Raw genomic sequence first — 14,288 nt, 5'->3', positions numbered from 1 at the left:
AGAGGCAGAGCTGGGGAGATGGCTCAGTGGAATAAGCGCTTCCCTGGTAAGCACAAGGGCCTGAGTTCAATCCTGGTTCTGCAAAAAAAAAAAAAAAAAAAGCCAGCTGTAGTGGCTAAGGTGGCTGAGGCAGGAGGATTGCCATGTTTGAGGCCAGCCTGGACTACATAGTGAGACCCTATCTCAAAACCCACCTCCCCCAAAATGAAAGCTTACGCTCATAGCCATTTTTGGTGTTACTTTTAACATAAACATACTGTTCAGTTACGTGTGTGTGTGTGTGTGTGTGTGTGTGTGTGTAATTTTATTTTATTTTATTTTTATTTTTGTGTTACCAGGGATTGCGCTCAGGACCTCGCCCTTGCTGGGCAGGTGCTCAGGCCACTGAGCTGTATCCCCGGCCCCCAACTATTCGATAATATTAAATGCATTCACGCTATTGTGTTGTCATTACCACCATTCACTGCAGAACATTATCTTCTGCAAAACCGAAGCTCTTTATCCATTAAATTTCACCCTGAGGCTGGGTGTGGTGGCGCACGCCTGTCATCCCAGCACTGGGGAGGCTGAGGCAGGAGGATCCCTATGAGTTCAAGGCCAGTCTGAACCTCAGAGCAAGACCCTGTCTCAAAGAAATGAGCTTTCACCTTCGCCGGCCGCTGGAAGCTGCTGTCCTGGTTCCAGATCTCTGGCCTTGTCCTCTGTAGCCGCCTCCTTTCCTGCCTTTTAGTGATGGTTCCCGAGTGCAGCATCCTCGGGGTGAACCCAGGCTGTACCCTGTTTCAGACGCGCCTCCCCTTTGAAGGCTGAGTAGCGTTCTGGGTCACGCGCGCCTTGTCTGTGCGCCCTCGGTGGGCCTGTGGCGGCATCCACAGTGAGCTCCTGTGAGGACGGCCACGACCAGCACAGGGTAGAGGAGTGGTCTCTTCCTTCAGCCCTGCTCACACCCAGCGAGAGAGTCGCCGGGTCGGGGCTCTGGTCCTGACGCCGGAGGTGGGCATTTCCGTCCGCACTGGCAGGGCAGGGCTGTGGCCTGCCCTCTCCTCCACACTGTCCACTGGTCTGGGGAGGGCGGCAGAGCGTGCCCTTGCACTGCGGTGTTACTTGTTCCTGCCATGCGGCGCTTGAGCCCACGGCCTTGGCGTGGACCTGCATTCTTGACCTTGCTGTAGTCTGCATTTTGAAAGGAGCTTTCACTAAGTGGCCAGGGCTGGGCTCCCTCAACTCGGGACCCTCCTGCCTCGGCCTCGCAGTGCTGGGGTGAAGGCGTGCGCGCTGTGCCCGGCCACCGGGGTCTCCTCAAGCAGTGACCCTGATGTTTGCTTTGTCTTTCTGGTTTCTGTCCCTGCCCACCCTTGCCCTCTGTCCTGCGCCCAGGTGACAACATGTATAGCTGCGAGCGCTGTAAGAAGTGAGTGCCATCTGGGGTCCTGCCCAGCGCCCCTTCACTGTCCCATCCCAATGGGTCCCGGGACCCCCAGGGAGCCCAGCATTCCCGCTCCTGGCCCTCTGCTCCCCAGGGATGCTGACGTTGGCTCTGTGTCCCCAGGCTGCGGAACGGTGTAAAGTACTGCAAGGTCCTGCGGCTGCCTGAGGTGAGTGGCTGCCAGCAGACAGGGTGGCAGTGGTGGCCAGGGGTGCAGAGCCCTGGGAGGCTGCAGGGCCGTTTCTGTGTCGGTGCCCTGCACCCTGATGGCTGTCAGCCTGGGGACGAGTGGGGTGGAGAGCCTTGAGGGGCTGCAGTCGGTGGTCCACGGCTCTGCTGAGGGAGCTGGGGGTCGGGTACCAGCGCAGTGGCTTGTTACCAGTGCCTGGCACAGCTCCAGAGGGGCCATCCTTTCCCGGAGGCATCCTGGGCCTGCCTTCCGTTACCCGGTGTCTCCACAGGTCCTGTGTATCCACTTGAAGCGCTTCCGACACGAGGTGACCTACTCCTTCAAGGTCAGCAGCCACGTGTCCTTCCCCCTTGAGGGTCTCGACCTGCGCCCCTTCCTGGCCAAGGAGTGCACATCCCAGATCACCACCTATGACCTGCTCTCCGTCATCTGCCACCATGGCACGGCAGGCAGTGAGTGGCCTGGGCCCGGCCCTGCCCCCTACCCCCCTACTACTGCTCCCCGTGACCCCCACTGTCCCACCCACCAGGTGGCCACTACATCGCCTACTGTCAGAACGTCATCAACGGGCAGTGGTACGAGTTCGACGACCAGTACGTCACTGAGGTGCACGAGACGGCCGTGCAGCACGCCGAGGCCTACGTGCTCTTCTACAGGTGCGGGGGCCGGGCGTGGTGGCCGGCGGGTGGGAGCTCCTGGGCAGCGGCCCGCTCACGCCCGCTGTCCCACCGCCTGCCAGGAAGAGCAGCGAGGAGGCCGTGCGTGAGCGGCAGCAGGTGGTGTCGCTGGCCGCAGTGCGGGAGCCCGGCCTGCTGCGCTTCTACGTGTCCCGGGAGTGGCTGAACAAGTTCAACACGTTCGCTGAGCCGGGGCCCATCAGCAACCAGTCCTTCCTCTGCGCGCATGGAGGTGAGGCGGGCTCTGGGGGCTGCAGGCGGTGGGGGGCGGCCCGAGCCATCGAGTCCCTGTCCCCACCCTCCCCACAGGCATCCCTCCCAACAAGTACCACTACATCGACGACCTGGTGGTCATCCTGCCGCAGACTGTCTGGGAGCACCTGTACAACAGGTGGGGGCGCTGCGGTGAGGTGGGGCGGGTGGGCAGGGAGGGCTGGAAAGACGCAGCCCGCTGGGGACCCGGACACCCCTCCCCAGCCGGCTGTGACAGTCCCTCCATGCAGGTTCGGGGGCGGCCCCGCCGTGAACCACCTGTACGTGTGCTCCGTGTGCCAGGTGGAGATCGAGGCGCTGGCCAAGCGCAGGAAGGTGGAGATCGACACCTTCATCAAGGTGCCCAGGGCCTTGGGGAGCGCATGCAGGGCTCCGCTGTGAGGCTGCAGGGTGGGGGCAGGGCAAGTGCTGCAGAGACAGGATGTGGTGTTTTCTTTCTGTGGTGCAGGAGGGTTGAACGCAGGGCCTTTACACGGAACAGCGCTGTCCCAGCTCTTATTTTGCTGAGACTGCCTGTGCTCCTGAATGCCGGGGTGACCAGTACGCACCCTGGACCCCTGGCCCCAGGTTGGGCTTGAACCTGTGATTTTCCTGCCTCAGCCTCCCAGAGTGCTGGGATTAGAGGCTGCCACACTTGGTCCCAGCTGGGAGGAATTCTTTTCTTACATGGGCTATGGGGCTTGGGCTGAGGAGCCCCTCTGGGTGAAAGCCTTCTTGTGGAGTAGAAGGCATTTAGCTGCTGGCAGCAGGCACTGGCACGCTTCCCTCCGCCTTGCCACGTCACTGGCTGAGCCCCTGGGGAAGCAGCAGCTGCTAGCTGAGGCGCTGGTCAGTGCCACCCTCAGCACTGACGAGAGAAGCACAGGGTTCCCATGTGGCATGGCAGGGCGTGGCAGGGCGTGGCGTGGCAGGGAGGCCAGGCACCGGTGTCCCCGCCCACTGCACTGCTTGGGGAGACTTGAGGACCCCAAGTCCCTAGTCATTTAAGTTAGGGGTGAACAGAGGACGCTAGGGATCTGCTTCGTGGCTGTTAACAGGATCGGGCTGGGCTGGGCTAGCGCTCAGCGGCCAGCTCCTCCTCAGCACGTGGGCCTGGCTTCCAGCCACAGCCCCGGATGCTGTCAGAAGCACCCGCATGGTGGGGCAGGAAGGAGTGTCCTAGTCAGCGAGGAAGAGCGTCCACCGCACTGCCTCAGTCAGGGTAAAGAGCAGCCATTGAAAAGAGACTTGGTGACTGAGGCAGGAGGGTCATTGTGGATTCAAGACCACCAGCCTGGCTACACAGTGAGCCCAAGGCCAGTGTGAACTGCGTAGGGAGACCCTGTATCAAAAAGACAAAAAAAAAAATTTGGGGATAGCTCAGTGGCATAAGCGCCTGCCTTGCAAGAGGAAGGTCCTGAGTTCGATCCCTGGTACCACCAAAAAAAAATAGCTCAGTAGAATAAGTGCTTGCCTGGCAAGTGCAGAGTCCTGAGTTCAATCCCCACACCACCAAAAAAAAAAAAAAAAAACAACAACCAGAAAAGAGGTTTGGCTGGGCCTAATGGTGCCCAGCTGTCATCTGTCCCAGCGCTTTAGGAGTCTGAGATAGGAGGGTGGCAATTCTGAGCCCAGCAGGGCAACCTAGCAGGACTCAACATGGGGCTGGGCCTGAGCTCAGCGTGAGGGCCCTGGGTTTGGTCCCCAGTTCCGCAGGCCGACAAGGGAAGCACCTCCAGCTGATGGGAGCCCTGGGGTTGCTGGGGTGGGGTGGGGGCAGCAGAGGATGGGGGCGGGCACAGAGAGCAGAGGCTGACTGCCCACTGCCCCACAGCTGAACAAGGCCTTCCAGGCTGAGGAGTCGCCCGGCGTCATCTACTGCATCAGCATGCAGTGGTTCCGCGAGTGGGAGGCCTTCGTCAAGGGCAAGGATAATGGTGAGCAGGCTGCATAGACCCTCGGCCTGTCCACTCCCTGCTGACCTCTGGGCCAGGCTGCGGTTCCCCACAGGCCCCATCTGTGTGGACCGGGTCTGACACTTGTCCATGATGGGGAATTCCTGGGGTCCCTCCTGTCCTAAGCGAAGAGCAGTAGAGCTAAACTAGTGACTTGACTCAGGAGGCTGAGGCAGGAGGATCCTGAGTGCCAGGTCTCCCTGGGCAGCTTGGCCAGACCCTGTCCAAGATAAAATAAGGGCTAGGGCTGTGTGGCAGAGCGCTTGCCTGACGCACTTGGGCCCTGGGTGCCCTCCCCAGTGCTGCAAATAAGAACAAAAGAAAAAGGAAAGAAAAAGCTGACCTCTCTGAGGCCCCCAGACCTGGCTGGGCCGGGGGTTCTGTGCCTGTGTCTCCCCCAGACATGAGCCCGTGCCCGCCACTGTGCGGGGGTGGCAGGGTGCTGTGCCCTCCTGGTCGGAGGCTGCCTGCTGGGTGGGCTGAGCCAAGGTGTCCTCTGCAGAGCCCCCGGGGCCTATCGACAACAGCCGGATCGCGCAGGTCAAGGGCAGCCACGTGCAGCTGAAGCCTGGTGAGTCCTGCACCCAGTCCTCACTCACCCCTCCCTGCTCAGCCTCAGAGGTGGTGCCCGCCAGGCACAGGGACAGGGCGGCTGGGGGCCCGTGTCCCTGGGCAGCCCACGCCTAGTGAGCCCACCCTGCTCTGTGCCCACAGGGGCCGACTATGGCCAGATCTCCGAGGAGACCTGGGCTTACCTGAGCCGCCTGTATGGCGGCGGCCCCGAGATTGCCATCCGCCAGAGTGTGCTGCAGCCCCCAGATCCCGAGAGCCTGCATGGCGAGCAGAAGATTGAGGCTGAGACGCGCACCCTGTGACCCCGGCTCCTCCTTGGGGCGCTCAGAGCCCCTGCTGCCCTCTGAGATGGCCTAGGCCAGGCAGAGGGGTGGTGGCGAGTGTTGACAGCCACCTGGGGAATACATTCACGCCCCGCTTGAGGCGGTGGCCAGGGCTCGGGGTGCCCATCCAGGTCTTTGTCCTGCAGTGCCCATGGTGGTCACTGTCATGTTCCTGGCAGCGTCATCTGCCCCACACCTGCCAGCTCAGGCCTGGTTCTGGCTCCTGGCATCTCCTGCCACCCCTGAGAGCGCAGAGCCCCAGGGACTCCCCATCTGCCTCGCCCACCTTGCGGTGTCACCAGTGCTCCTGGCATCCCTTGTCCCACTGGCTGCAGACTGGATCCATGAGTTGGACAGTAGGGGCAGCAGCTGTGTCCTTCCAGGCCAGAAGTGGCGCCACCCAGCGCCACCCCAGGGACCTTGTCACCTGCTGCTAGTGCAGTGTGTCGTGGGTGTTGCTTCTCCTGTCCTGGAGGCAGGACTACCTGGCCACCCACCGTGCACACAAAGGTCCCCAGAAGCGTGTTCTGGATGCTGGTGCCACCAGGAGCACAGGGACCCGTGAGCCCAGTTTCTGGGGACAGCGGTTCAGAGCTGGGGTGCCAGGACCAAGCCCCAAACCAGTGGGTGCCCGTGGGGACCTGGGAGCAGCGGCCCCTGGGGCTGGTGACATCCCCGTTGCTGCCATCACTTGTGTGTCACCCTGCTGCGAAGCTCTGGACCTCGCCAGCCATGTGAGCTGCAGCTACGGTGCAGCCTGGTGACGTGTGCAGTGTCACAATAAACAGATGTGTCCCCACCACCTTGCTGTCACTCTGCCTGTGCCATATGCCTTCCACTGTAGAGCAGGCGCAGGCTCCTGGGACCAGCACCACCTGCCTGTCCCTGCATCCCAGAAGCCACCCCGTCTTAGATGTGACCAGCTGTGGCCAGTGGCCAAGCCCAGCACATCCCGCAGGCTGCCCCCACCCCCACGGGTCTGTCCCTTGCCCAGCTTCCCTAGGTGGAGCCGGGCTCTCGAGAACTCCGCGGCCTGCTTGTGCTGCTGTTCGGGTGCTTTTGCTTCCCGCCTCCCCCAACCCGGGATTGAACTCAGGCTTTGCGCTTGCCAGGCAAGTGCTTATTCTCCTGAGCTATCTCCCCGGCCCCCTGCTTTTACTTTGAAGGAGGGGAGAATTAGACATCTTTGAAGGTTACTTTAGAAGCGTCCCCTTAGCCGGGCGTGGTGGCACATTCCAGCACTTAGGAGGCTGAGGCAGGAGGATGATCGCGAGTTCAGGGCCAGCCTGGGCTACATGGTGAGAGCCTGTCTCAGAGACAGTCAGACAGATGGAGAGAGGACCTCGCCCCTGTGCGGCTGGGGTGTGGCTCGGTGATACTACCCGTTCTGGCATCTAACAGCATTCACCTGTGATGTCCTGCCAGTGGTGAGGACCCAGCAGCATGCTACGCAAGGAATAAAACAGCAGGCCAGTGGCCACAGGTGCCACCTCAGAGCAGTGGCAGGCTTTGGCAGGAGGGTTCTGCGTTCGAGTCCAGGCCAGGGAAGTGTAGTGACTTAGGCCCTGTTTGAAATTTTAAAACTGTGTCCAAAGAGCTCTGAGGTCATGGGTCAGTGGGGAGAAGCTGGGGCCCAGCCAAGTACCACAGAAACAGCACCCCAGGAGCCCCTGCCACAGGAGTGTACCCACCTCCAGCTTTTTATTTCCACAGACCCCAGGTACAGCCCCTGTTCGGTTCCATTTGGTGTCTCCCCTCCCCAACGGGATCCTCCTGCCTCAGCATCTGGAGTGCTGGGATTATGGGGCTGGGGACACCATCAGGCCCCTCTTGTCCTGAGTCACACACACCTCCTTTTGGAGCAGTCCGGGGTACTGGGGCAGCAGCCCCTCCGCCCAGGGAGGCTGCCTTGTCCTGTAGGGGGCGCTGGTGTCCTCAAGGAACCTGCGCATAAAGGGAGCCCCCGCGGTGTCCCAGAAGAGAGCCCGTACGTGTCCGGCTTTGGATGCCCTGGACGGGCCCCCTGCTTCCGGCCCGGGAGAGCGTGCCCTCTAGGGCTCAGAGCTCACGTTCCCAGCCGAGGCCGCGCACCCGAGCCCACTGCAGGGACAGAAGCGTGGAGAGAGGGACCTTGGGCGCCCCGTGCTCCTGGGGACACTACCTTTGTCTGGGTCTCCCAGGGGAGCAGGCATGACAGGCTTGGCCGAGAGGCTTTTCTCGCCCTCAGAATGCACACTGGAGCAGTAGCTCAGGGTGGGACTCCCGGGCCCCATCTGGGACTTTTTGCTTTAATTAAAAATGATGGAGTGGGGGTTGGGGTGATAGCTCAGCTGCTTGGCAAGCGCAAGGTCCTGAGTTCGAGCCCTGCTACGGGAAACAAAAAACAAAAGCTGGACCCAGGGCGATGGCACACACCTGTAATCCCAGCTCTCAGGAGGTTGAGGCCGGAGGATTACTGAGAGTTCGAGACCAACCTGGGCTACATAGTGAGTTAGTTCAAGGCCAACCTAAACTACATAGCAGGGCCTGGGGAGATCTCGGCTCAGTGGAGTAAGCACTTCCCTGGCAAGTGCAAAGGCCTGAGTTCAATCCCGGGTTCTGCAAAAAAAAAATAAAATAAAATAAACTACATAGCAAGACTGTCTCAATAAATAATTTTTTAAAACTGGGGCTACGGGGTGGCTCCGCGGAGAGCAACTGCCTCGTATCTGCAAGGCCCTGGCCTCATTAAACAAACGAGCAAAAAAATTAAAATGAAGAAATGACGGCAACCTGATCCCCGCCCCGCCCCCGTCACATAATCCCGGGAGACGTGGAGCGCTCTGCCCCCCGGCCACCAGGGGGCGGCGACGCCCCGCCCGTGTCTTCCCGCTGCTGCGCCGGCCGCGTAGGCGGGGTGGCGGGGTGGCGGGGTGGCGGGGTTCCTGCCGGAATTTCCAGCCGGACCGGAGGAGCCCGTCCAGACCCGGCTTCTGGAGCCTCCCGGGACCCTCCCCGGGCGAAGATTGTGTAATCCCGCGTTCTGGCCTGGGTGGAGCGGCGTCCAGAGGGCTGCCCGAGCCCCAAGTCCCCAAGGCCGGCCCTGGGGAGGGGAGGGTGCTCCCACCTTCGCATGTCAGCCCTTGCGCTTGCCAGGCTGAGGCAGAAGTTTGCCTTGAGTTTGAGGCCAGCCTGGGCTACACAGGGAGATCCTGCCTCTAAATAAACAACAACAGAAGAAGCCCCCCCCCTGCCCGATTTCCTGCGACAGCCCCAAGGCCAGGCATGAATGGAAACCACCCCTTCTTTCCCAGAGGCCTTTGGGAACCCGAGTTTCCCCAGCACTAGTGGCACGGCAACCTGCGGTGCAAACCAGGTAGCCGACAGGTGTCGGAGCGCTTGCGACACGGGGTCTCTGAGGAACTGGTAACAAGCACTGGTGGATCTAACTCCCCTATGCAACAGAGTCCCCAAAGTGAGGGTAGTTGGTAACTGAATTTGCATGCCAAAAAAAAAAGATTCCTAATCATAAATAACACTGTGGCATGCACCTGTACTCCCAGCACTGGGAAGGCTGAGACAGGAGGATCACTATGAGTCCAAGCTGCATAGCAAGCCCCTGTACTGAATACATAAATAAATGAAAGATAAATACAGCCTGGGGCTGTAGCTCCAACGAAGGTTGGGGTTCAATCCTTAGTATTGGAAATAAAACAAGAACAAAAAACCCAGGAGTTTCTTCAAATCCTTAGACTGAACCAACCCTCCAGTGGCGAGGAGTGCAATCCACAGCTCTCTAGGTCCAAGCCTGCCTGAGCTTCCGATCAGCGAGCCCACGTGGACCAGAGGCCACCCTCAGCCCAGGGCTTCCAGGGACACCCGCTGGCTTCCAGGACTAGGGTCATCTCTCTGCGAAACAAAGGAGCCCTGGCCTGGACGCCACATGGAAGGAATACTTTATTTACCATTTAGAGATTAACATGTGGTTACAAGGTCAACACGAGGCTTCTGAGGGGAGGAGCACTTACTGGTCAGCTCCATCTCCAGAGACAAACAGGCAGTTCCAGGACCTGGGCACCGGGCTGGGCCGTCATGACCCTGCCGTGCCCCAGAGCCCAGGATTAGTGCAACGCTCAGCTGTGCGCACACGCACGCACGCACGCACGGTACCGGCGCCAGGTGAAGACAGCGGTTTGGATCAGGACGTTTGTTGATGTTAGAAACACACGAGACGAGCCCGTGAGAAACACAAGGCTGTGAGAAACTTCTTGCGAAACATCAACGGTTATGCCGCATGGGCTCCTGCTACAAGGACAGACGTTAGGGCGGGCAAGAGGCCACGCAGTCCCCAGGCCGGCGCAGAGCGAGCACAGCCAGCCTGGGGGACAAGCTGGCCACGCTGCTGTGTTCTCATCTGGCACTGGAAAACCCGGGAAGGCCAAGTTCCTCTTTCACTCTGTCTTTAAATTCTTTTCAGGGCAGGTACTTTTCAAATGAGTCATTCTTTTTCTCTCTTTCTCTTTTTAAGATAAGGTCTCCTCTGTAGCCCAAGCAGGCCTAGAACTCTTGGTGATCCTCCTGCCTCAGCCTCCCAAGTGCTGGGGTAACAGGCGGATGCCAAGCCAGAGTTCCCAGGAGCAATTCTCATGGCATTTTAGCAGGGTGGACAGATAGCAGGTAGGGTCCTGGGAAAGGAGGAGCCCGAGGTGACCTCACAGCGGGGCTGCCGCCAGTGGCCACTGCACCGCCTCAGCATTACTGACTGGGGCCAGGCCTCTCCTTTCATGTTCGGACACAGCTAGTACAAAGGCTTGAAAAGAAAAAAGGAGTGTTGGGGTGGAGGGACACAGGAGTAGACCCCACAAGGAAGGAGACAGGAGAGAGGCGGGCACGACACTGGGCACATGCACAACGAGGCTTCCACGGCTGGTCTTGGTTACCCACAAGAGAGGGGCTCTTGGGGACCAATGGTGGCCGTGGCCGCGCAGGGCATGGGTACACTGGGACAGAACCTTGCTTGTGGAGGAGATGCGGGCCGATGTCACGGCTGGGCAGAGCCTCACATAGAGAAGCGACAAAGACCCCCTGGCTGGGTCACTGTCACCCGAAGCTGCTCCCTGTCCACCACGCCCCTGGCACTGTTGGCTGATATACTTCGGGCGGCCCAGCTGCTATGGATGGGACGGAGTGGCCAACCCTGTTGCCTCCTGCTACAGCCGGGGTGCGCCTCAGGCACAGCTGGCCTGACCCACAGGACCTGGCTTCGCCTGACCTTGAGGTCTCATCCCTTTGGCTGCTGTCAGCACCCTGGCTCAGATTGAGGGGAGGACACTCAAGGTGACACCTGGGTCCCAGGAGCCAGAGGGGACCAACGCACCAGCCTTGGTCCCGCTGCCCGCCACTGCACCAGGTGAGGAGGGACCAGGAGGCCTCTCTGTCCTTAGGGTCAGACTCGATTGATTCTCTGTGGCTGCAGAGCCTGGGACCCAACACAGAAGCTAGGTGACACAGGGACCTTGACAGACAGCATGAGGTCTTTGGTGGTGAAGGCGCGGAGTTCTAAAATGCTACTCTCAGGCACAGGGACAGAAGAACTGTCACTGCGTGCTGGGCTGGTGCAGAGCGCGACACTGGGTCAGGAGACGCCGGATCCACAGCCCCTGAGGTGAGGCCGACGCAGGCGACTTGGTAGGGCTGCAGCAGCTCTGGGGACTTGAGGAGACCCCGATCCTGCCCGGGGTGCTATGGTGCCTGGAAAGTGCGGAGGGGCCGGTGTCCATCGCTGAGGCCAGACGGCCACCAGGGACATGTGGCTGTCACGTTACGGCGGCGTCAGGAAGGCACAGTGTGACACGTGCAAGGGCCAGCGGGCAGGGACGGGGTGTCCAGGGCCTATGCGGCCCACAGCATGGGGACAGCCATGCCATCCTGTGAGGGCCCCCGGAGCATGCTAGGGAGGGGGGGACATGGCTCCCAGTGGCGTCGAGGGTACCCTCAGCTGGCCGGGCGATCTGGGCACGGGCGCTGGCTCCTGGGACGGCTCCAGTCCCATCTAGGTTCCCGCCTTCAGGAATCTACAACATAGAAGGACAGAAAGAGAGGTGTTACAGAGGAGGCGGAGGCAGCAGAGAGCGCCCTGCAGTGGGTGCCACCAGGGAGGACAGGAGGGGGAGGGAGGCTTTTTGGTTTTTTTTTAATAGAAATTGCTTATGAAGGGCAGGTCTGAGATAAGGAACGTTCACCGTTTTATTTCTTACTTAGTTGGGTAAGGGGCGTTGAGGCAGGGTTTTGCTATGCAGTCCAGGCTGGCCTTGAACTCACTATGGAGCCCACGCGGCTCTCCAATTCACAGCCATCCTCCTGCCTCAGCCTCCCAAGTGCTGGAATATCACAGGTGTGTACCACCACGCCCGGCTTTACTTTATTACTTTCAATCTTTATTTTTTGGTGAAACCGGGGATTGAACTCAGGCCCTTGTGCTTGCCAGGGTAGCGCTTATTCCACTGAGCCAGCTCCCCGGCCCCATTACTTTCAATCTTTAAAAGAAATTCAAATAGAAGATGAAGTCAGTTACTCCAGGGCTGTTTTGCCTTGGTGCGGGGGACAGAGCCCAGGGCCTCCTGCCACGTGTTCGGGAAGTAAATGCTGTCCCACGGAGCTGAGCCCAGGCCCGACTGTACTCAGGCCCGACTGTACTCTGTAATGTAATAATAACTGCTATTATTACATTATTTTGTGGTACTGGGGATGAACTCGGGGTTTCTGCATTGGGCTACATCCCCAGTGCTTGTTTACTTTTGTTTTTAAAATTTTGAGACCATCTGATTAAATCCAAGTTGCCCAGGCTGGGCTTGGACTCCAGGTCCTCTGAGCTTTGGGAAGACGTGGTCCCCAGCGTGAAAAGTCCTGGCGCCTTATCAGAGAACTGTTAAGTCTCGGGTGGGACGGAGCCTGGCTCAACAGTGAAAGCTCTTCCTCAGGAAGGGGACCTCGTGGGGACAGCGGCCGGGCTCCAGGGAGGAGGAGGAGGAGCATTTGGCTGGAAAATTCCCCGTCACAAAGAACAGGGTTAAATATTCATATTACACAGAGTAATTTTCTTGGAAAAGAGAAAAATCACTTAAAATACACAACATTGAGAAAAATATAATGTTTATTAGAGAGGCAGATAGGAGGGTACAACTAGAAGATGCCAGACAGATTCTTTTCTTTTAGGAAAGAATAGAAAGGAACAGTCACATTAGCTCAATGCAAACAAAACTTACTCGGGCCCAAGCGTCTAGAATCCCCCCAGGTGGAGTGGCCGCCCCAGCATTACAAAAACAAAAATGTCGTTAGGCGGCAGTCAAACGGGTACAAGAGAACAACGTTAACACAACTGCTTCAGGTCATCCTTTTAGTTTTTAAATTGCAATATATACAAATATATTCTGTGGAGAGAATTACAGACGTGTTTAACAAAAAGCAACTTAAACACAAAACCCACAAAAGTCACAATGCAGGTGACTGATCAGACATTACTCAGTCTAAATATTTTGGCAATCATTAAATAGGCATATTGTGGACAACACACACACACACACACACACACACACACACACACAAAGTGCACTGGCAGTATTAAAAATAAAACAACTGAATCCCAAATCAGGATACACAAGGTGGCGGGGGAAGCACCCCAGGCCCTTAGAATTAGCCTCTGGTGTAGCTCGCAAATAAAAGGCGACTTTGGGAACTGCTGCGATTTTGCTTCTTTCATTTTATTTTTTGAGACAGGGTCTTGCTGTGTAGTTGTGTAGTTCAGGCTGGCTGTGAACTCATTAAGTAGCCCAGGCTGGTCTTCAGCTCACAGAGATCCTCCTGCCTCAGCCTCCCAAGTGCTAGGATGATAGGTGTGTGTGAACTACCGTGCTTGGCTGATTTCTTGGATTTTAATAGCAAACTGCTGGGAGAAAACAAAGCACACTGTGGTGCAGATGAGATTCCTGGCCTTTGGGGTTGGTTTCCGGGTTCTCTATGGCTTCCCATCACTCAGGAACTGAAGGCTACAAGGGGGTGCGGGGGGCAGATGGCACAGAGCCTGCATAGGTCTTGGGGTGCGGCCCCACACCAGTCTAAAATCACAGTCTCAGGATTGCACAGCCACGCTGCCCACGCCTTCTGTGATCTCCAAAGGGAAAACACCCGAGAAAACACCAGGCTGCACAGCAGGCTTTTAAAAGGCAAAGGCTGCCTGACCCTGTCATAGCCTCAGGAGTGTGTGTGTGTGTGTGTGTGTGTAGCTTTGTTTTCTCCAGCAGCTCATAGTCTGATAGTGGATTCAGCATAGATGAGAAAGGGCAAACTGGGTGGGATGGCGCATGCCCATCATCCCAGAACTCAGGAGGCTGAGGCAGGAGGGCTGCTGCAGGTTTGAGGACAGCCTGGGCTACAAAGTGAGCTCAAGGCCAGTGATCTGCATAGTGAGACCCTATCTCAAAAAGAAAGAAAAGATTTTTCCTTTTTTTTTTTTTTTTTTGGTCTTCTTGCCTCCCCAGAGGGGCGGCTTCACCAATACACCATCAGCAAAGGCGTTCAAAGGAGATGTGGAGGCCAGGCCTGCCGCAGCGCGCCAGGACAGCAGCCCCGAAGGCTGAGGCGCAAGGATCACACGGGAGCCCAGCTCTGGCAACTTAGCTGCTCAGTAGCTTTGTGTGCTCCTGCCTGTCATGATGCCCCACCACGCCCGGCCAGCTGTCGCTTCTACTGGGGACCCTGTGCTCGCCCTGCTGTCCTGGTAACTCCCTGGCTGTCCATTAGCTTTCAAAATAAAATCCTAAAAGACTCACACTGTGGCTGGCAACATAGCTCAGCAGACTAAAGCGCCTGCTTAGGCAAGCTTAGGGACTGCAGTTCGATCCCTGGCACCACATC

At 58.3% G+C, this 14,288-nt stretch overlaps 1 protein-coding gene across 2 annotated transcripts in view; it reads left to right on the top strand.

Moving 5' to 3' along the window:
• Nucleotides 1-6,198, top strand: part of Usp20 (ubiquitin specific peptidase 20) — a 31,047-nt gene extending 24,849 nt beyond the window's left edge. For both annotated transcript variants that reach the window (XM_004640452.2, XM_023700509.1), the window contains exons 16-25: nt 1,378-1,411; nt 1,550-1,595; nt 1,888-2,068; nt 2,146-2,272; nt 2,356-2,525; nt 2,603-2,684; nt 2,797-2,905; nt 4,380-4,482; nt 5,003-5,071; nt 5,215-6,198. In XM_004640452.2, the coding sequence (XP_004640509.1) occupies nt 1,378-1,411; nt 1,550-1,595; nt 1,888-2,068; nt 2,146-2,272; nt 2,356-2,525; nt 2,603-2,684; nt 2,797-2,905; nt 4,380-4,482; nt 5,003-5,071; nt 5,215-5,375 (1,082 nt within the window). In that variant the 3' untranslated portion in view covers nt 5,376-6,198. The remainder of the gene's footprint in view (nt 1-1,377; nt 1,412-1,549; nt 1,596-1,887; nt 2,069-2,145; nt 2,273-2,355; nt 2,526-2,602; nt 2,685-2,796; nt 2,906-4,379; nt 4,483-5,002; nt 5,072-5,214) is intronic.
• The last annotated feature ends 8,090 nt before the right edge of the window (nt 6,199-14,288 follow it).

Source organism: Octodon degus, unplaced genomic scaffold (genome assembly GCF_000260255.1).
Source record: "Octodon degus isolate 3935 unplaced genomic scaffold, OctDeg1.0 scaffold00123, whole genome shotgun sequence".
NCBI lineage: Eukaryota > Metazoa > Chordata > Mammalia > Rodentia > Octodontidae > Octodon > Octodon degus.
This window is presented reverse-complemented; position numbering and strand designations above follow the sequence as displayed.